Source organism: Suncus etruscus, chromosome 5 (assembly GCF_024139225.1).
Source record: "Suncus etruscus isolate mSunEtr1 chromosome 5, mSunEtr1.pri.cur, whole genome shotgun sequence".
Classification (NCBI taxonomy): domain Eukaryota; kingdom Metazoa; phylum Chordata; class Mammalia; order Eulipotyphla; family Soricidae; genus Suncus; species Suncus etruscus.
Window position 1 is genome coordinate 153,527,519 of NC_064852.1, and position 20,817 is coordinate 153,548,335.

The 20,817-nt window shown below is 42.7% G+C and overlaps 2 protein-coding genes across 2 annotated transcripts in view; one reads left to right on the forward strand and one right to left on the reverse strand.

Moving 5' to 3' along the window:
• Positions 1 to 20,817, reverse strand: part of TP53INP1 (tumor protein p53 inducible nuclear protein 1) — a 914,054-nt gene that overhangs the window by 116,354 nt on the left and 776,883 nt on the right. The window lies entirely within an intron of this gene.
• Positions 1 to 20,817, forward strand: part of CPQ (carboxypeptidase Q) — a 213,511-nt gene that overhangs the window by 60,229 nt on the left and 132,465 nt on the right. Inside the window, exon 3 of the mRNA XM_049772958.1 lies at positions 17,491 to 17,698. Within this exon, the coding sequence (XP_049628915.1) occupies positions 17,491 to 17,698 (208 nt within the window). The remainder of the gene's footprint in view (positions 1 to 17,490; positions 17,699 to 20,817) is intronic.

The window sequence follows — 20,817 nt, forward strand, 5'->3', positions numbered from 1 at the left end:
AATATTATTAGTAGCACCATGATTTGTTCTTTGAGTTCATGATCTTTTGGGGGAAAATTGAGTTGGGGGAGAAATATTCACTTTTTTTTTGGTTGTTATAAATCTCATAAGCAAAGCAATAGCTCATGTGTGTGTCTCATGCAAAAAGTCAAGGAAATCCCGGCCAGCCTTGCTTTCCAGGCCTGGTTCATCTCCTGGCTCCTCTCCTTAGATAACTTCCTGCTGCCTTGGAAAGAACTGTCTCTTCCAGTTCTTGCATGGAGCACCCCAGAACTGCCAGGCCAATGCAGCTCCTGGCAACAGAAAGAATTCTTTGTTCTGGCATACATTTGTCATTGTGCTACTCGAATCCGACCTTTCAGGTGCCTTTTCATGACTGAATCTGGGCACGGTTACCACAGCACATCTGGGCTCTGCTCCCTGAGCTACTGAGACAGACAGGACCTTTGAAAGACCTTTAACAGACAGCCAACTCTCCTCACCAAAAATAGGGACAAAGCATTCAGATGTCAGGGAGATCCTCACAATGTAGACACTCTTGAGTTTTACATGGTTAACATGTGATTTGTTAAAAGTTGGGAGGGCATGAGCAGAGACCCAAGATAAAGAGAAGTTGTAGGCATGCAGGGAAAGTCTTCACAGACCAATATTTGAATCCATTTCCTTCGGACAGATAAAAACCTGTTCCTCAGCCACCCATGACTTCATCCCCAACTTCTGAGCTCTGAATGTGACCGTGTCTTCATTCCTCTCATGCCAGCAGTTAAAGTTCGTTGGCTATTTTTCACTCAGATATAGCTATCTCTTTCTGGGAGGTCACTCAGACCACAGTTTCTGACAGATTCCGTCTTAGGAAATGTCTTATTAGGAAATATGGGCTTCGTGAACTGGCCTTTCTGTTTTATTCTTTACATTAAGCTCACTATGGCTCAGACTCCCTAGGAGCTGCCTCTGAAGGAAAATGGCGAATGTGGATGGACAGCATAGGCTGTATCCACTGGGATGGTGAAAAGAGTCTCTGTTAAGCTAAAAAGGCACTTTTGGCATTTCAATGAGACCAGAGAGGAGCTATGTGAGGGGTTGTGAGGAAACTCTCCCCCGTGGGAAAGAAGACTTTTTGCTTCAATTTAAATAAATATCATTAATATTAGAGATGTTTCTGGACTTTCCAGATTCCATACTCAGGGCCATCTCAGCTCAGAGATGCTCAGAGATCTTGTGGTAAGAATGGAGGCAGGCCTGTCTTAGCCTGTTGAGCATCTAATTTTTCCTACCTTAATTTATTTTATTTTATTTCAATTGGGGGGGAGCACATCCAGTGATGCTCAGGGGTTATTCCTGGCTTTGCATTCAGAAATCACTCCTGGCTTGGGAGACCATATGGGATGCCAGGGGATCGAATCGCTGTTCGTCCTAGGATAGTGTGTGTAAAGCAAACACCCTACTGCTTGCGCCATCACTCTGGCCCCCTTAATTTATTTTTAATTGTGATTTTTATTGTGACCAAAGTGAGTTACAAGTCTTTCACAGTAAAATTTAAGGTTTATAATGACAAAGAATTAGGGCCATTCTCACCACCAGTGTTGTCCTCCCTACACTCCTGTTCCCAGCATGCATCCCATACCTCCCCGCTTTGTCCCTTGGATTGCTAGTATAAGAGATCTCCTTTGTGTATAGCTTGCTGTTGATTGCGTATCCATTCTGGTGTCGTTGACTTTGGGCTTGGTGCTTAAGTCTGATCATTTTTTATTTCCACTCAACGTTCATATGACTGGTTGTTTCTGGTACCATCCATCCCCGCTCAAGTTATGAAGGAGAACTAAATGATTAAAGTTCTGTGGTTCTGTTTGAAAAAGAAAAGAAAAAAATAAGAGAAAAACCCAAACAAATGCTGGGGGGGGGGAAATCTGTCTAGAGGCTATAATATCTATTCAGAAGAAGAAAGGAAAAAAGAGAAAAAATAAACAAAACAAAAATATAAAAAAAAACAAGCAATGACAAAAAACAGCAACAGCAACAACAAAAAAAATCATCACCAAAACCACAACCACAAGAAAGAAAAGAAAAGAAATGAAGGGCTGGTGTGGTAAGGCGTTGTGGTTCATTTATTTGTTTGTTTTGTTTTGTTTATTTTGCATTGGCACAGTAAGTATTGGGGAAGTTAAAGGGAATTCCCTGTCCTAGGATGTACAGAGTTCCTCCACCCTTGAAGCATACTGTCATGGGAGCAACTACAGGCTCCATACACACTCATTCTTGAACCCCAAGGTCTTTTTATGGTGCCAGAAAACTTTCCATTCAATTGTAGATGACAAAATCAGTCCTCTGTAGCTACAGATCTTGGTATTTCAATGGGTCATAGAACAACATCTAGGATAGAGTATTTTGTTATGGTTCTAGAAGATCGGTTTCATCACATTTGTTTTAGTCAGTCTTCTGTAATTAGTGATGTTGGTTTGTGCACAGATCCTAGGTTGAAGCCTAGGATAGAGTCTTTCCTTAAGGCACCAGAAGTTCTATTCAGTCACAGCTGTCAAAGTCAGGACTCTGGGATTCGAGATCTTAATTTTCGTACAAATCCTAGGCCAAACCATAAGCTAGGATTTTTCTTATTGGTCACAGGAAAACTTCTGCCCAGTTGTGGTTGTCATAGTCCATCTCCTGCAATTAGTGATCTTGATTTTTGCACGAGTCAAAGGATGGCATGACCTTAATTTTTATTTTTTATTGTTTGTTTTGGGACCACAATACTCAGGGCAATATTCAGGGCTTAATACCTGACTCTGTGCTTGGGGATTACTCTTGGTGGGCTTGGGGAGATCCTATGGGATGCTAAGGATTGGCTTCATGCAAGGCAAGTGCCCTCTCCACTGTAATATGGCAATCAATTAAAAAAGTTAAAAAACAACTGCTACAAATGAAGTTCCCTATATATTTGTTGTGTATTTCATCATTCTTTTTAAGTAATGAACTTCTCATTTCTTGTACTGAGCATCAGTCTCTAGTTTTTTTTCTCTGCTGCTATTGACTTTTACTTAAGACTTGCCTTGGATACCTCTCTTTCTGCAGAACTCCTACCACCTTTCTCTCCTGATAATTAACTCTCACCTACCCTGAAGATTCCCTTGGTAGCTCATTCTATCCAGTAGGCTTTTCTTGATAACCTCGAATCTCTCTCCAATGGAACACCTTTGGTGACCCCATCTGTTAACTTTCACAATAGTTGCTGAGTTTTGTAATTTGTAGCACTTTATGAACTCATCTTCTTGGATAAGTTCTTCTTTATAGGAGTGAGGCACCACTGTGCCTTAACTCTTTTTGCATTATCAGTGCCTTCTGGCTGGACTCAGCCTATTGTTTGAGAATGAATAAACTAGAGAAGGAAGAGGGAAGTATGATGAGGTGTGGGAGATTGGCTTGAGACTTGGAATGAGTTGTGAATGAGTTTCAACAACTACATTCCCCCAGCGGTGATGAGGGAAGTGATCTAGGAGGGATTGTTGAAAACACAAAGGAGAAAATGGATGTGAATGGGCTCATTTCAGTTTCCATTCCTGAGATGCTGGGTGTTTTGATAGCATTAGAAGAGTGTTACTTCTTAGTTCTGGGACAGAATGAAGACAGAATGAAGACCATCCAAGCCAGTCAACTCACACTTGTTCATGTGAAGACCAGGCTGACCTGCTGGCTTAAGTCACTGGAAAAACTAGTTCCAAGTCCCTCTGCTTGTGATGATAATGATTTTGTCACAACCATCTGACTCCAATTTTATGCTGAAGCCACCGGTAGCCACTAGAAACATTCTCAAAGCCACACCTCTTGACTGTTTGTTTGTGTGTGTGTCTTTCTTCCTCTTTGGGTCCTCTCTGTGCTTAACCAAGCTCAGTGCACCCAGAGATGATAAAATGACCCAACCAAGTTAGACTCTATGTAAACATCTAGAAATGATTCTTGGTGTTCTTTAGGAAGATGAGATTTCAGAGTAAAATTGTCAGCACATCTTATTATCAGCCTTGGTAATTTAGCTTGGGTTGCCACAGAAACATCCAAAGTAGAAGTTAAGAAAAATAGCTCCCTCCAAGTCTTTGGAAGCTTGCTGATGTCTTCATTTTGAATTTTTCAAAAAGCCAAAATTTCACTATGTCTAAGGTTCATTTTGCACAGGTTATGAGATCTGAACTAGAATACTGAGGCATATACAAGAGTTGTAGCTGACCTCTGTTTGATCCCCAGTACCTCTTGACTCCTAGAGCACCACTAGATCTGACCCTCGAGAACTCTGATAACTAGGTGTTCATGGGTACCACAGGATCTGAACAGCAGTATATCCTTGGTCTCCAACATTGGACCTCTCAGGCCCAATCAGCTGTATATTATAAGATGCAACCCCAGCCTCTCTGAGCACTATTGTGAGACTTTCTCCAAAAAAAAGGTTCCGGGCCTGGAGAGATAGCACAGCGGCGTTTGCCTTGCAAGCAGCCGATCCAGGACCAAAGGTGGTTGGTTCAAATCCCGGTGTCCCATATGGTCCCCCATGCCTGTGAGGAGCTATTTCTGTGCAGACAGCCAGGAGTAATCCCTGAGCACCGCCGGGTGTGGCCCAAAAACCAAAAACAAACAAACAAACAAAAAAAAAACATAAAAAGGTTCTGAATTATTTGAATGGCTCTTTCTAGCATTTTTAGCATTTTATTCCTGTTAAAAAATAAAATAATATTTGAGGGTCTAGAAGAGAGAGAAAGAACAGTAGGTAAGGTTGCATGCAGCCAACCAAGGTTCGAGACTCAGCACCACATATGGTCTCCTGAGCCTCTTTAGGAGCCATTTCAGAGCACAGAGCCAGGAGCAAGTTCAGAGCACTGCTGGATATTGCCCCAAACAATATTACCCCCCAGCAAATATTTCACCTAGGAGAGAATGATAAATAAGCCCTAGGTTTGGTAACTGAGCAAACACTAGTCCCTTTACTTGCTCAAGATCAATCATGATTTTTAGTTTGTTTCCCCAGACATATCAATATTTCTTGGAACTAAGTGGGAGTAGCACTAATTAGGAATATGCATTTTGAGGCGTATTAATTATTCATCAAAGTAATATTGTGGATAATATTATATTTTAGGCACAGGATATAAATTAGAAATGTATAAGTAAATATAAGATATACTAAAATATTTTGCTAGACAGAAATATTTAAAGTTGTGGGATAGGATTATAATCAAGAGCAAATAGGTCTTTATGTTATAGTCATTTTTAATAAGGGAATTTTTTTAATAAGGGAATTTTTAAGGTTATTGAAACCTGTGTTCTAATCTTAGTAAATTATATAAAATAATCTGCTGACTAACTGATTTAACTTTTCAAATATGCCAGGCACTACTCACCGCCTTCAGGATTTATGGGCAGGCATGCAAATGTGTTTTTGATTTGGATGAGAAAATATTTGAGGAGTAAATCCAATATTCGTGCTTATTTACTTGGTATATAGATCAGAGTTTCCCATGAGGGGCTGTTTAAATCAAAGGAAGAGGAACTTGAATAGTCACCAAAGGTTTGTTTATAGGCTTTATTTAGACACCTACCAGTGGCTCCAATGGTTGGAATTCTTAACCCAGTAATTCTTTTTCTGTATAGATGGTTATTTTCATATAAATTGTAGATTTTTTAAAACACTTTGTAGTTTTTTTTTCTTGGGTTTTTGGACCACACCAGGCACTCAGAGGTTATTCCTGGCTCTGCTCTCAGAAATTGCCCCTGGCAGGCTTGGGGGACCATCTGGGATGCTGGGAATCAAACCTGGGTCCATCCTGGGTCAGCCACATGCAAGGCAGATGCCCTACTGCTGTGTGCTATCACTCTGGCCCCTAAATTGTATATTTTTATTAAATCTAAAGAGAAACATCATTCTTTCACTTAATGTGTTCTTTTCAATATTTGAGCATTTGCCTTTGGGAACTCTGTTGTGTTTTACTGTAATTCTTTGGGGGTGGGATGTATTTTGTTCCTTTTCACTTCTTAAACAAACAGCTTTATCATCATGTCTAGAGCTTTATTTTGTTGAGATACTTGACATCCTTGCTGGGTTATGTGTCAGGACAGATGTTCCTTACAATCATTCGATTTGAATTACACTCACATCCATGACCATATTTTTTGTTTATTTTTTAAATATGTAGTTGATTGTATTTCCTAATTATACTAGTAATTCTATATATATTTAATGTGAACAGAATCCTTGTTTATAATAGTTTTTAATTGAAAAGATTTTCTTCGGGCCGGTGAAATAGCACAGCGGTAAGGCGTTTGCCTTGCATGCAGAAGGACGACGGTTCGAATCCCGGCATCCCATATGGTCCCCCGACCCTGCCAGGGGCGATTTCTGAGCGTAGAGCCAGGAATAACTCCTGAGCGCTACCGGGTGTGACCCAAAAACCAAACAAAAAATTTTTTTTCTTCCTGAAAAGATTCTATTTTAAAAAATTATTTAGCATGTGATTTTCAAAGTCATTCACAGCTGAATTCTAGAAAATGTTTCAACATCACCTACCTACAACAACAATCCTACCACCAATGTCAACCTCCCTCTACCAATGTTCCCAGAGTCCATCCCATACCGCCTCCCTCTCCCAACCTGCCATCATTACAGGCACCTTTTTAAGTTCAGTTGTTAAAGCTTGGGTCTCATAATTTCAGGGTTGTTGACTCCATGGTTTGTGTATTTAGTTTTGTCTTTCCTCAATACCACTAATATACCTGCGTCCCCTTGACCCCTTACCCTGTTATTTCACACCTGTCTCTCCCTATCCCAGCTCTATTTCCTTCACCTCAATATTCTTGGGGGCTAAGAGTACTCTAGGTAACCCCCACTTAAACCATTGCATTCCCTCATGCAATTAAAATACAGGATGAGCTCACTTACATGTGCAATGTTGAACATTCACATTCACTTTGAAAACGATCCAAAGCACCTGCAACCACTGTCTATGCCTGTTCCCTCAGCAGCATGTATTTTCATTTATGAGACTGCTTTGTTTCTTTTTTTGTTTGTTTTTGGGTCACACCCAGTGATGCTCAGGGGTTATTCCTGGCTATGCTCTCAGAAATCGCTCCTGCTTGGGGGAACATATGGGACACTGGGGGCTCGAACCACAGTCCGTCCTAGGTTAGTGCGTGCAAGGCAGACACCTTACCGCTTGCGCCACCACTCTGGCTCCTGCTTTATTTTTAAGATGTAGTTAGTCTCTTCCTCTTCCTCATACATGATAGAAAATTTCCCCTTGCCAAGTTAATGCCTATAAAAAAACAGAACAGAAATGCTTTGAGGAATGGGGCAGCTATTATGTCATGGCGAGGCAGAAACTTGCAAATTTGACATTCTCAGCTGCATATGGGAAATGGGAGGAGGCACGTGGGAAAGGATGGGGAAAAGGGAGAGATCCGTTGAGAAAGGGGTCCTAAAAATCAGCTGTGTCCTCACCTCTCCTGGGAGGTGAGGAGGTCAAGAGGAGAGTGTCAGGACCTGTGAGTCCCTCTCCAGGATGTTCTCCAAACCTAGATGGGCAGTGGAGAAGGATTGACCTCATGCCTTCAGGAGGAAAGAGCCTGTCCACAGAGAAGGCTGAATGAACATCATCACCAGGACCATGTTCCTTCTTCTGAAAGCAGGAAAAGCCAACCCCTGTGGTCCATCTCTCCAAGAGAGGGGAAGGTTCTTTGGGTATTTTGTCCTCATGGGATGAGAAGCAGGAGGTTACCAGTGGACCCTGATTTCTTTCTTCTCTTCTTGAGCTCAGAAGCTCAGATACCTGCTGTGGGGGGAGGAAGGGAGCTCTGAATGTCTCCAGATTAGGGGCAGCTGGTGGACTACCCTTTACTCCAAATGTAGCTTGCTCCATGTTCCAGCTAGAGCTTATGTGGGGGATCAGGCCAGTTCCCAACTGGTCAAGAGAGATTCTTGGCAAGGGAAGATTCTGGAAAAGAGAATGGTTAGGACTAGAAAAAAGTGAGGTGAGGCATTCTTCTCTGGGCACCTTCCCAGCATAAGGGCACTTGCTAGGGGAAGGGACTCAGCAGGGTTGGTTTTCTTGGGGCCACTGGTTACTAAAAATGGCCAACATGTTGGTTAAACTGCTGCTCCAGATTCTGGAAGTGAATCCTGAAATCCTGAAGGAGCAGCCAAGGGAGAAGAGAAAGCCAGGACCCCGCCTTCCCATGGTGAATCCTGAGGAAACCCCAAGACCAGCTAAATGGGTGGGGATTGGTGGGCAAAGCAATGGTGGAGGGACTGGGAGAAAATGTAGTTCATGTCAGGACCTAGTGCAGTCTAGTATTCCATAAAGTTCTATAGTGTTCCATAAGGACCCAGAATAAGGCAGGGCCATAAAACAACCAATTCCATATTTTGATCACCCAGGGAAAGTTCTTTGGAGCAAGGCTATCCTTTGTTCTGGATTCCTCTGGCATTATGCCAGCCTCTCTGATATGTGGGGAACCAACTATTACAGGATAGAAGATTTCATCAGTCCCAAGTCATTAAGGACTTTATATAAGACATCTCCTGTTGTGCTTTGTAGTTGTTTTTGTTTTTGTTTTTGATTCTCTTTAGGTATTGTATTCTCTAAGGATTAAGTACTTATTGGATAGAAAAACCCATCAGGAGGCATTATTCGGTGCATTTATCTGAATCAAGGGTGAGATCAATCTCACATAACAAGCTGATGCCGAAGCCGATCATTTGAGTGTGGTTTCTTTAGCATGAATTGCCAGCCCGACGTCAATGTATTAAGTGAGTCTTTAGCTAGCATGGACAGAAATCAATCTGTTGGGTTAGCCTCATTGTTTCTATGTCCATGGATACAGGGCTGGAGGGATTCTTCAACACTTAGATCAGGGACTATGAGTGTTATGAGAACAAATAAGAATTTCTTTCCTGATTCTCTTGGAAGCAAAAATTTTTTTATTGAAAGATGGCCAAAAGACCCTGGCTTTGGGCTCAAAGCCAGAAGGAAGAGCTTCTGAGTAGTTCTGAGAAGAGTTTTTATTCCAAACGAAGAAATCCAGCTTGTTTGGAAGCCTCGGTTTAGTTCTTTTGGAGAGCTGAGTCCAGAGAGTGATGGGAGAGTTAACAAGGGAAATGGACTCATCTGAGCCCAGAGAATTGTCATCAGTACCTAAATGAATCCAATGAGTGATGCTTGGCCCATCCTTTTCTGCACTTAATGGACTTTTGTTGAGCACCTGCTGGCTGGCCCTTGGGTGCAGGTGCAGATGACAGAAATGAGGAAGATGCAGCTGCTGCCATCAGAGCTTCCCACTCTGTCACTCCATCATCTACAGCAGTATGGGGAGTAGTTGAAGGAGTCTGGGAACTACTAGGGCAAAGGTGGACTCTCTCTACACTGGGATATACAAAGCAATATAAGGGAACTGCACAGTAACCAACAGATAGCTTAGGATGCAGGCGGTACATAGAGCCAGTTGCAGTCAACCCAGGTTCAGTCTTCTGTCTCTCCTAGGGCTGGGTTGGGCCAATGCAAAGATCTGGAGCAACTGTTCTACTACTACTGTCTGTCTGTCTTGGAGGGGATACAAACAGTCTCAACAGAAGGTGGTGACAGTTGCTTGGCTCTGTGCATTTGGCCAGACATGAGTGAATTTGTATTACACACAGTGGATTGTAAGCCAGGTGAATGCAATCTTAATAACATTACTTTTTTGAGAAGAGGGGGAAGAGACAGAGAAGAATGGAGAGAGAAGGGAGTGAGCTAATAGATCTTCCAAAGCAATTTGCCAGTAAGAAGAGGTAAAGATGAAGACGGAACATGCTTTTATGTCCGTATGCTTCCCTGATTCACACAAGTTCAAGCCCACATCCCTATTTCCTATTCATAACACTATTATTAGATAGAAAGGCTGGAACTTAGAAAGCTTAAGTGACTTGCCAAAGAATGTGCATCTTAATAAGAAGCAAATGGGCAGTTGAAATCAGTTTCTAGGAATATGGAATGTAGGCTGAGAGACGAGCTCTGAAAAGAGGGTTCTATGTGGATGGTGGATGTAGGAAGGAAGGAAGGAAGGAAGGAAGGAAGGAAGGAAGGAAGGAAGGAAGGAAGGAAGGAAGGAAGGAAGGAAGGAAGGAAGGAAGGAAGGAAGGAAGGAAGGAAGGAAGGGAGGAAGGAAGGGAGGAAGGAAGGAAGGAAGGAAGGAAGGAAGGGAGGAAGGGAGGGAAGAAGGAAGGGAGGGAAGAAGGGAGGGAGGGTAGAAGGGAAGGAAGAAGGAGTGGGAGGAGGGAAGGGAGGGAGGAGGGAAGGGAGGGAGGGAGGAAGGGAGGGAGGGGAGGGAGGAAAGGAGGGAGGGAGGGAAGGGATGGAGGGAGGGAGGGAAGGGAGGGGAAAAGGTGAGGGAGGAGGAGGTGAGGCAAGGGAAGGAAAGGAAGGGAGAAGGGAAGGGAAAGGAAAGGGAAAGAGAAGTGAAGAAAAGGAAAGGGGAAGAAAGGGAAGAGGGAAGAGAAGGGAAGGGAATAGAGAATGGAAGGGCAGCAAAGGAAGAGCAGGGAAGGGGAGGGGAGGGGAATGGAAGGGAGGGGGTAGAGAGGGGAGAAATGGGAGGGGAGCACATGCCTACATGGAATGGTCTGATTCCAAGAGAGGTGACAGTGTGGCTCACCACTGAATACTGTTTACTCTCTGCCAAACTAAAGTATAGATATATTCCATCATTAGCTAATGTGTTTGTAGCTGGACATCTTCAAATTTTTTAAAAAAACTTCTGCTTATTTATATTTTGGATTTTTGAATGACACCTAGCAATGCTCAGGATTTACTCCTGGCTCTTCACTCAGGAGTGACCTCTGGTACATTTAAAGAATCACATGTGGTGCTGCGGCTAGAACTTGGATTACTGTGTGCAGGGAAGCACCCTACTGCTATAGGATCTGTTAGGCCCATACATTGTTGAATTTGCACTCTACACACACACACACACACACACACACACACACACACACACACACACACACACACATTCTTGAGGATAGGATGGTGTCTTATCACTCAGATTCTTTCCATTACCTTTGAGGACCTTGCCAGGAAAGCCCCCCAATGTAGGTGGCCCATGACTAATAAACATGGCTCCATTTATCGTTGTTTTTGTTTTTGTTTTTGGTTGGGGCACATCCAGTGGTTCTCAATAGTTACTCCTGGCTCTGCACTCAAGAATTACTCCTGGAAGGCTCAGGGAACTCTATGGGATGCCAGGAATCAAACTGCAGGCATGGTAAGGACCCTCCCTGCTGTGCTATCACTCTGGCTTTGGCTCTGTTAGTCTTTCCTCTTTTCCTCTCTAATAGTTTTAATTGTGCATGAGGATCTCAGAGGCCTGTAACTTTGCTTCAAATAAACAACAGGGAACATGCATTCATTCTTTTTGTTCTTATATTGTGTGGTAGAATGTCTGGCAGCTCTTGTGGGCTACTTTTAACTCTTGGAGCTACTCTTGACTCTTGGGGCTATTCTTGCTTCTTGTAGGCTACTCTTAGCTTTTGGGGCCACCCTTAACTATTGGGACTACTCTCGACTCTTAGGGGGATATTCTTAACTCTTGGGGCTACTCATAATTTTTGGGGAGGCTACTCTTGACTCTTGGGGGTTTCTCTTGACTCTGTGCTCCAGGAGTAGTCCCAATGCTCACTGTGGTATCAGAGTTAGAACCCAGATCTCCCACATTAAGGCTGGCACTCAGCCTTTGAGCCATCTCTCTTCTCTGTCAATCTCCATTTTTTGACAAATAATGCATTTTCCCCATTTTCACATTCGATTCTCTCATGATTGATCATTTGTGAAAAACAATTATTTTTTAATTAATTTTTATTTCTGAAACAATGAGTCCATCCATTTCTTTACTGTGGAAATCTTGTTGGTGCTGGCCTCCTGGTCAACAGACTTTGACCTTCAGGCTCATCTTTCCCCTGAGGCTCGGAGCACCTGTGCTTACTGTGAGAATTCTTGATCTGCCGCCTGCAAGGACATGTTGCTTATGAAAGTCTCATTTACCCCAGCACATCCAGCTGCCTTTCTAGCACCACAAGAAAGCCTCGTTTGCTAAATGTTGTTCTTATCCTTAGCCAAGAATGACAGCAAACCCCCAAATCTTAGTGTCCTGAATAAAATCAATATTTCTGTCTTGTACATATTAATTTGTAGGTGCCTCTGATCCTGAGTTAGGACCTCAGCATCCTGCCTGCCTGTTTCTCCCAGGTTGCCTCATGGTCCAAGATGGCACCTGCCATGGGCATTCCAATGATTGGTGAGGGGGAGAGAGGACCCAGGCAAAATCTCCCTCTGAAGGAATCTGACCACATGCAAGTGCAGAGAAGTGGGAAATTTTTAGGGATCAGAGCCATAGTACAGTGTGTAGGCTGAATGCCTTATATGTGGTCAACCTGAGTTGAATCCCCTGCACCCCGTATGGTCCTCTGAACACCAGTAGGACTGTTTCCTGACTGTAGAACCAGGAATTAGCTTTCTTGAAGGCCTTGAGTATCATTGCCAAACAAAACAAAACAAAGCAGTTGGAAAAACATTTTTTTCAAGATAATCTTTTTTTCAGTTGTAGTGAATTGTTCTGTTACTAAAAGAGAATGCTGTGGACATGGGGATTGACTTGTGTCCCCCATATTATATCAATGGTAGAAAAGGACCCTGCCTATTATTGTATGCCCTTGTCCTTAGAATGATGAGCAGTAGAGCAAATTGCTGGGTATAAACTTATGCTCTGAGCAATAGGCCTGCTTTCTTACTGTGAATGTTCAAGCTGGTGACTGGTTAGATCTGACCCATTGCTTCTTTTGCCAGATACTTTGCAGATCAATTATTTTAAGTCCTATTAGCATTATTTCATTTTATTCTTCCCCTAGATGGCCAGCTTTCTGCTGCATGGCTGGTATCCACGATTTTTCATATCTGGGTTTACATTTAGTTCAAGAAAAGAGTGAGTTTATGGAGCTAGCCTGATTTGAACATCTAATCTCTATTTTTTTTAATTAACTTTTTCAATGTATATTTGAAAGTCCCTTTCAAATTTTTTGGGGGTAACAAGTAGGCAACAAATCAATAAAATGGTATTCTAGAAAAATATGGGGCCGGAGAGATAGCACAGCGTTAAGACATTTGCCTTGCATGCAGCGGATCCAGGACGGATGGCGGTTCGAATCCTGGCATCCCATATGGTCCCCGAGCCAGCTAGGAGCGATTTCTGAGTGCATAACCAGAAGTAACCCTTGAACACAGCTGGGTGTGACCTGTCCCCCCCAAAAAAAAAGGGGGGAAAAAGAAAGAAAAATAAAATGCCTTTTGTCTTATGTGGTTAGGGAAAGTACCTACATTATAGATCTCATAATTTGCAGGGGCAGGGCAAGTTTGTTTGGCTCTGTGCCAAACTCCTTGTGGTGCTATATATAAGGGACCATATAAGGGGTCAGGGATTAAACTATGGTCAGCTACATGCCAGGTAATGCCTAGTGTACTTACTCTCAGCTCTATAAAGAAGTCTTTACTAAAGGGATTGTCAAGTGAACCTGCTGGAAGAGACACTTTCTAGACCTGTGAATAAAGAGGATAGATCTAAAACTATGGATGTCAGGGCTTGTCTGCCAGCCACTCTGCCAGGTTACAATTCATACAGTATGAAATTATCTTAGCAGGAATGCCTAAAGTTCCTATAAGGTTCCTACATGGAATAATTCACTGGGTGTAATGCAACCATGGAAAAGATGGTTGTTTTCTTCACACCTTCTCCTTGTTTGGAGCAGTTTTCCAGAAAACATTTCTAGGTGAGCCTCTTAGTACTGAAACATACCAAATTAGTTGCTGTGGTCAAGCGAACAGCAATGATGTCCGCCATTCAGGATAGGGTTACCTAAACTGGTACTTGCAAAGATCTCTGCATGGACCACTTATACCTGTCCTCGTTCATTTTACGCTGAAATATTTTGAACAAATGAACTGCCTTTCACCAGCTGATTCACTGAATTTAAACAGATGTCATTTCAGAACAATGAAATGTTCTTGAGAATCCTATTTAATAATCTCCAGGGAAGTTCACAAATGCTTACAGATTAAACTTGTTCTTCAGCAGGCTCTATAGAGCATGGCACTTTCTCTGAGAATGGCTCAAGAATCAGCAGTGTTCTAAGGAGCTTCCAAGAAACCATGTGAGCAAGGGGCTCCTGTGGCATTAATGCCGTTATTAGCAGATTATTTCTGCTAATGTGTCTGGGGAGGGGTTAATAAGCCATTCACAGTGCTCTATGGATGGATGGATGTCTGGTTTTTGTTCATTTGGAGTTCTTCAGAAGCCTGTGAAAAACTTCTCTTTCATTCTCTTGAGTTTAAGTGGTCAGGATGAATGGCCCAAGAAACTTGCTCAGCCAGAGTGGGTCCTAAGTAATCCATTTAATTCAAGACCCTGCTTTTAGAGTGAATTCAGAATATGGGAATGAAAAGGGAGGTGCCCATGGTCAGCACTGGTTTTCTCTCCATTCTCTTCTAAGGGTAGTGGCCTTCACCCACTTCCAACCAGCTCTTTGGCAGTCAACTGTCCCTTTGCAAGACTGGCCGCTGGGCAGCTCCACCCTCATCCATTACATGGTGTTAGGTTCAGGGTAGAGAAATGGCTGCTGAACTTAAAGAGACATTTTTTTCTCCCTGGGGCTTCTGGGAAAATGGAACTTTCTCTGTCTTTCCTGGGGGAAAAGTTCAGTTGAGACTGTTATAGACTGAAGCAGCAATAGCTTCTTTTTGAGGGGACCTCAGTTGGTGCTAGTAGTTGGACCTAGTTGGCCTTGTAGTGCTCAAGAGTCATTCCAGGTGGAGTTTTTGGGACCATATATGGTGCTAGGGATTTTTGTACCAAGAACTGCAAGTCCTTACCTGCTGTTCTGTTTCTTTGGCTCTGGATACATTGTTAGGCCCAAAGAGCAGTGGAGTTTACAACCAGTGCTGGAGCCATGGGGTATAATGGGGGACACATCTCAGAGATGGAAAGAAATACTCTCTTAAATATGCTTGAAAGAACATAGAACTTCACTGAAGAGATAACTCGTTTGTAAAAGCAATGAAAAGCTCTAGAGTTTCCCCAGGAGCATGAATTGTAGATTTTGAAAAAAGTTGGGAACCAGCGAGTAAATTTGGGCTCATGAACCACAGAATATTTTCTCCACAAAAACGAATGTCCCAGGGAGAGAGCGAAATCCGCAGATGTTTCTTCATCATGGCGAGCAGTGCCCTGCTCATTCTGTTGATAAAACTACCCCACATTTCCTCCTCCTCCTGTCCCCATACTCTTCTTAGTAGTGTTCAGAGTCGCCTGTGAGGCCCCCCACCACCACATTTCTTAATCTTCCAGCTCTTTTACAAACAATACCTCGACAGTTTCCACTGGTCAGTTTGAGTTCTTTTACCTGCCTCATCAATTCCTCCCTCCACTTCTAAGAGCCCAACACACAGTCCTCCCCATTCAGCCAGCTCCTCTCAGTCTTTGCCTGCTGCTCTCCTCAGCCATTTGCTCCTATTTCCTTCTCAGCCACCCAGTCCCTGAGCATTGTCACTAGGCCTGCTCCACCAAATCTGCCATCTTATGGCTGCATCTATTGCTTTGTCTGCAGTGCCCAGGTTGGGTTCGTACTGAAAGGCTTGGCCACCCGCCCTCTCATCTGTTCAAGAGTTTGAAGCATAGCCTATGGCACTACTCAATCTCTTATGACTTTAATTTTGTAGCACTCTATGGACATTCATAAAAACTTGGCTTCATATCTGGTGGCTCCAATACAGACGCCCGAATTACCCTATGGCTGGAACATTCCTTGGGTGAATCATGGAAGCTGTGGATCATTAGAAGCAGTTGAGAACCAAATTTCTGGGTATTTTTGCAGTAGTAATTTCAGGTTAATGTTAAGTTTTAGAAAGTTAGAAACCTCTAGGACTGGCTGAACCCTTATTGGTATATTGACCCAGAGTGCTCATGTGGAAAAGTGTGGCTTACTTTGTATAATTGTGAACTTCTAGGCTATAAATTGGGTCCTGGATTTTCAATATTGCTAGAGATGAGCCTGGAGATCTGCAGTCAATTTCCTTTAGAGTAGGAGCACAGCTAAAGTCTGGATGGATGATAGAACCTAGAGAGAGGAGCCCAACCAGAGTCCATTATAATGGCCACCTCTGTTGAAAATCAAGATTCTCAAACCTGTAGCACATTTATAGGATGTTTTTCCAGGCACCTGCTCATATTTTCATGATCTCCTGAGGGTTTAGGTTAGGAAAAAAAAATCAAGTTTCTTGGTTTGCCAACTCTGTTCATTGTTCATATTTTTTTAATTGCTGACTTTCCTGATTGCATGGAGAATGTGACAAAATGACTAGTAACTTCACTATCCCTTTAAATTGTTGTTAAATATTTGGTCCTTGTCACTCTAACTGCTTCATCAGTGGTCTTCCTGTTTTTTTTTTCTTTTTGGTTTTTTGGGCCACACCTATTTGATGCTCAGGGGTTACTCCTGGCTAAGCGTTCAGAAATTGCCCCTGGCTTGGGGGGACCATATGGGACGCTGGGGGATCGAACCACGGTCCTTCTGTGGCTAGCGCTTGCAAGGCAGGCAGCTTACCTCTAGTGCCACCTCACCAGCCCCAGGTTTTCCTGTTTTTAAATGGCTACCTGGACCTGTGAATCTATGCTCCCTCATAAAGAAGACCTTGACAAGAACTATGCTCAAGAAAAGTAGTCCTATGTGAGACTTTGGGACCCCAGCCTAATTACACCCTATTTTCAGAATTCCTATATAATAACAGTGATGTGGGTGGGTGGTGGTGGACTAGTATAAAGTAGGCAGCTTGTGTGAACTGGAAGACTTTTGCAGGAGAAAAGCAAACATACTCTTTGGTACAGTGGCTGGGAGAGGTCCCATTACCCATTTGTTCAAAATTAAGTTTATGGAGACTGTTGACCTCGATGAAGAGGAATGTTCTTTGCCAACTGTCATTCTTTGTATGGTGTCAGTGTGGGTTGGTTAGCAACGGATCAAAATAGTTTTATTAGGAGACAAATCTGTGTTCTATTAGTCCCAAGGAGAACTTTCAAGAAATGCATTTGCTTTATAAATAATTAACGTCAGCCGTGAAGCTCATGCCTTCTTAAGGTGGGAAAGAAAGGGAGGGTGTGGACAGTGCTATCTTTTCAAGCAATTTGTAACTTAATACCAACCAAAAAATTAATTAAAAAATGTGATGGGTCTTACACTCTTTGATTGCCTTTCCCCCCCTCCCTCTTGAGAAGCAAGTCCACCTGCATGATCTTTCTCTCGAGGTAAATGACTCTAAAACTTTGATCTTGTCAACCTGGTCTCCCAGAGGTGGCCCCTAGTATGTATGTGAGCCCCACATGCTTCTTTAGTGTTGGTCCATGGGAAGCACTAATTTCCTCTCTATGACTTTATATTTCCAGGCATCACAGCTGAAGTTCTGGTAGTGACCTCCTTCAGTGAGTTGCAGCAGAGGGCCCTGGAAGCCAAAGGGAAGATTGTTGTGTATAACCAGCCCTTCATCAGCTACCAGGAGACCGTGAAGTACCGCACCCAGGGTGCTGTGCAAGCTGCCCTGGTGGGTGCTGTAGCCGCCCTTGTGCGCTCCGTGACGCCCTTCTCCATTTACAGGTCAGTTGTGTGATCACTGGCAAATCATCCCCAAACCCAGGGATATCCGGGAGAAGGAGAAAGGCAAGGGAAGCATGCATGCTGGGTCTGGCTTTTTCAGTACTTTCAAGATAATTTGTTAGAGTCTTCAGTTCCTGGTGGATGGGAAAACCCTTCATCCCTGTATGCAACAACATCCAGTGTCTTTTCATTGGCCAGAGGACAGAGTTCTTGCCTGTATTTCATTGGGAAACATTGGGGATACAGAGGACAGTGGGCTTTGGTTCTAAAGTGGGGTATATGATGGGGTTCCTTCTAATAGGAATTGGGGTACAGAGTCCTTCCATGTTGATTCAGTTCTGAGCCTCAAAACACCATGGGACTTAAGGGTTGTCTTCAGAGTTAGGGCTCTGTTGTTCACTCTATTCATGGACAAGGATAAAGCAAAAACATGCCAGAAACTATTGGAAGGCTAAAAAGGGTAAGATCATAAAAGGCTGAATTATTTATCAGTGTTTGGAGATACTGTTTGAGAGCATCAGATGTTTTTGCATTGTTCCTTAAAATTCTGAATGAAGTGTTCTCCAGGATCTCTATCCCAGGGTGAAATTTAGCTTTCCTGTGGAAAAAGGTCTAAAAAATAACCAGTGATGTTTGACTCAGTTTAATAGTTTTCCATAGAACATTGCCACACGTTAAGAAGGAAATACGAAGCCAGTGCAGTAGTACAGTAGGTGAGTTCTTGTTTGATCCAGGTTTGATCCCTGGTATCTCACATGATCACCTAAAGCTTGTCAGACATAATCACCTAGCACAGAGACAGAAGTAAGTTTTGACCACTGCCAGGTGTGGCCCCCCAAACCCCAACCCCCCCATCTTTTTGATAAATGTGGATAAAAAAAAACACCATTTTATGATTGGAGTTCAGTCTTTCTAAGAGTTGTTTCTTTCTTAATGGAAAAAATAATTTCTAATGGGGTTTATTTTGTTCCACAGACTAGATCTTTCATATTTATTGCACAGGAAGTTTGTTCTGTACAATTTTTCTTAGAGCCAGACACAGCTGCTTAACCTCGACCCTTGGAAATCCAAAGAAGCTGTCAGCTCCCAGGTAACCAAGGCAAAAGGAATTGTCTAAAAGGGCAGAGGAAAGAGACATAGTCTTTCACCAGTGTAAAAGACTTCCCACAGGAAGAAGATGGGGCGTGGTAAAACCACTTGTCAGAAGTTTGAGAAGAGAAGAAAGACAAACTAGTTCTACTGATGTCAGGGGGCTAAAAATAATGTGCTTTGTGGAATCTTTTAGGGTTTCATGGTGAATGAAATAACTATTTGAGCAGATTCTTTTGGGTGGTTTATCTTCCCATTAATCTGGCCAGCTGATTTCCCAGAATGCTTCAGTCAGCCCTTAGAAAAACAGACTCAGCAAACCATGGCTCTTCCCTGTGAGTTCACTGGTCAGGAGACCTAAATTATGGAGCTAGTCTCCTGTTTTGTGAAACTGGATGGTTGCCAGAAATATTTACTTAAGCACCACAGCTTGGAAGATGAATAAATTCCCCAATGACTTCATCCACAGTCTCTGCCAGGGGTCTTGGGCATTTGTTTTTGCTAGGGTAATGAAGACATCTGGAAAGCCAGCCTGGAGCCCAGGCATCCTAGAATAATTTTCTCTGGCTGAAGACACCGACATTTGTGGCCTGTCTTTAAATTTTGGGGTCAGCAACTTGTGGATCTCTAATTATTTTTTTTTTTTTACTGGTTCTGCTCTGGGACTGATAATAACTGTTCATTGGTTTTATAGTCAATCCTATTTCACTGGATTCTTTCATCATTCTCTGTGCTTTTTTTTTTAATATTTTACAAATGCAGAATAACATTGTATGTGCTATCTAGTTTGGGAGCTGAGATTTTGTATCTTGTCACCTTATTTGCTCAGACAACTCAGTAGATCAAGCAAATTGAGCATTATTGCCCCATTATCCAGATGGGAGAATGAACAGTGTATTCAGCATGCTAACATATTTAAGTCTCCCCTGCTGAAAAAAATAACCAAGTGAAACAATTTTTCTCTTAGTCCACTTAGAGCTGTTTTGAGTCAGTTTTCCTTATAGAGAGTTCTGTATGTATATCTCTAAGTTGTTACTTTCCATATGAATATATCTAATTTGTCGCTGTGTGTGTATATATATATAAGCTTTCACCAATTATTCACACCACAAGATCATTTTCATCTGACCCTCTGCTAACACTGAAGTGATTTTTATTTTGCTCACAAATAGCTGCCCAGTTGTCAAATATAATGAACATTTTTGTGGCTGTTGTCTTCTTTCACCTCTCTCAAGCATGGCTCACTTTTAGATAATTAAGTCATATGTCTTCTCTTTGGTTTCTATGGCTTCCCTCTTTCCTCCCTTTCATTTCCCTCTCTCCTCTTCTCTCCCTCTCCCACCCTTGCTCTTTGCAAGCTCCCTGTCCTCCCTGACTTCTCTGGCTTCTTACTCTCAATACCCCGTGTACAATACTTCAGTACCTGGGGTACTGAATCACCATCTGTCACACAGTTGCTGTCTGTGATGACCACACCTGCCTTTCCTGTCCAAGCCACATGTCCAGTCTCCAAACTCATGTCCCCAACTGCCTACTAGTTTCTCTTTGGCATGTTGGCATGTTCCAGAGAATCTGTTTTGATATTTTTCAGACTTGAACTCATCCTTTGGCATCTCCCTCAGTGAAGAGAAATTCATCAAACTAATTCTTGATCATTGGCTGCTTTCCCCCATTTTTCCTGAACTATTCTTCCCAGAAGTTACTGTACTTAGTTCTAGGCCTAATGGTTCCTTTCAACAACCCCAGAATTACTCCATCTCATTAAGCCAGGAGTCACCTCTTGCCCAGTTCATCTCATGTCCTCAGCATTCATGACTCTGCCTGTGCTTTTTCTTTGAACCTTTCTACACTCATCACTGTTCTCACTCTCTGGATTCTGGAAATCTCCCCTTCACAGGTGTGGTGACTCCCTCCAACATTCTCATTCCAGCCAGAGTCCTCTCAGGTTATCATGTCTGAGAGGTAGCTTTGGTCTGTATGTGGGTGTGGTAGACTCATTATACATGTTATGATCAATAAACCAAACATGG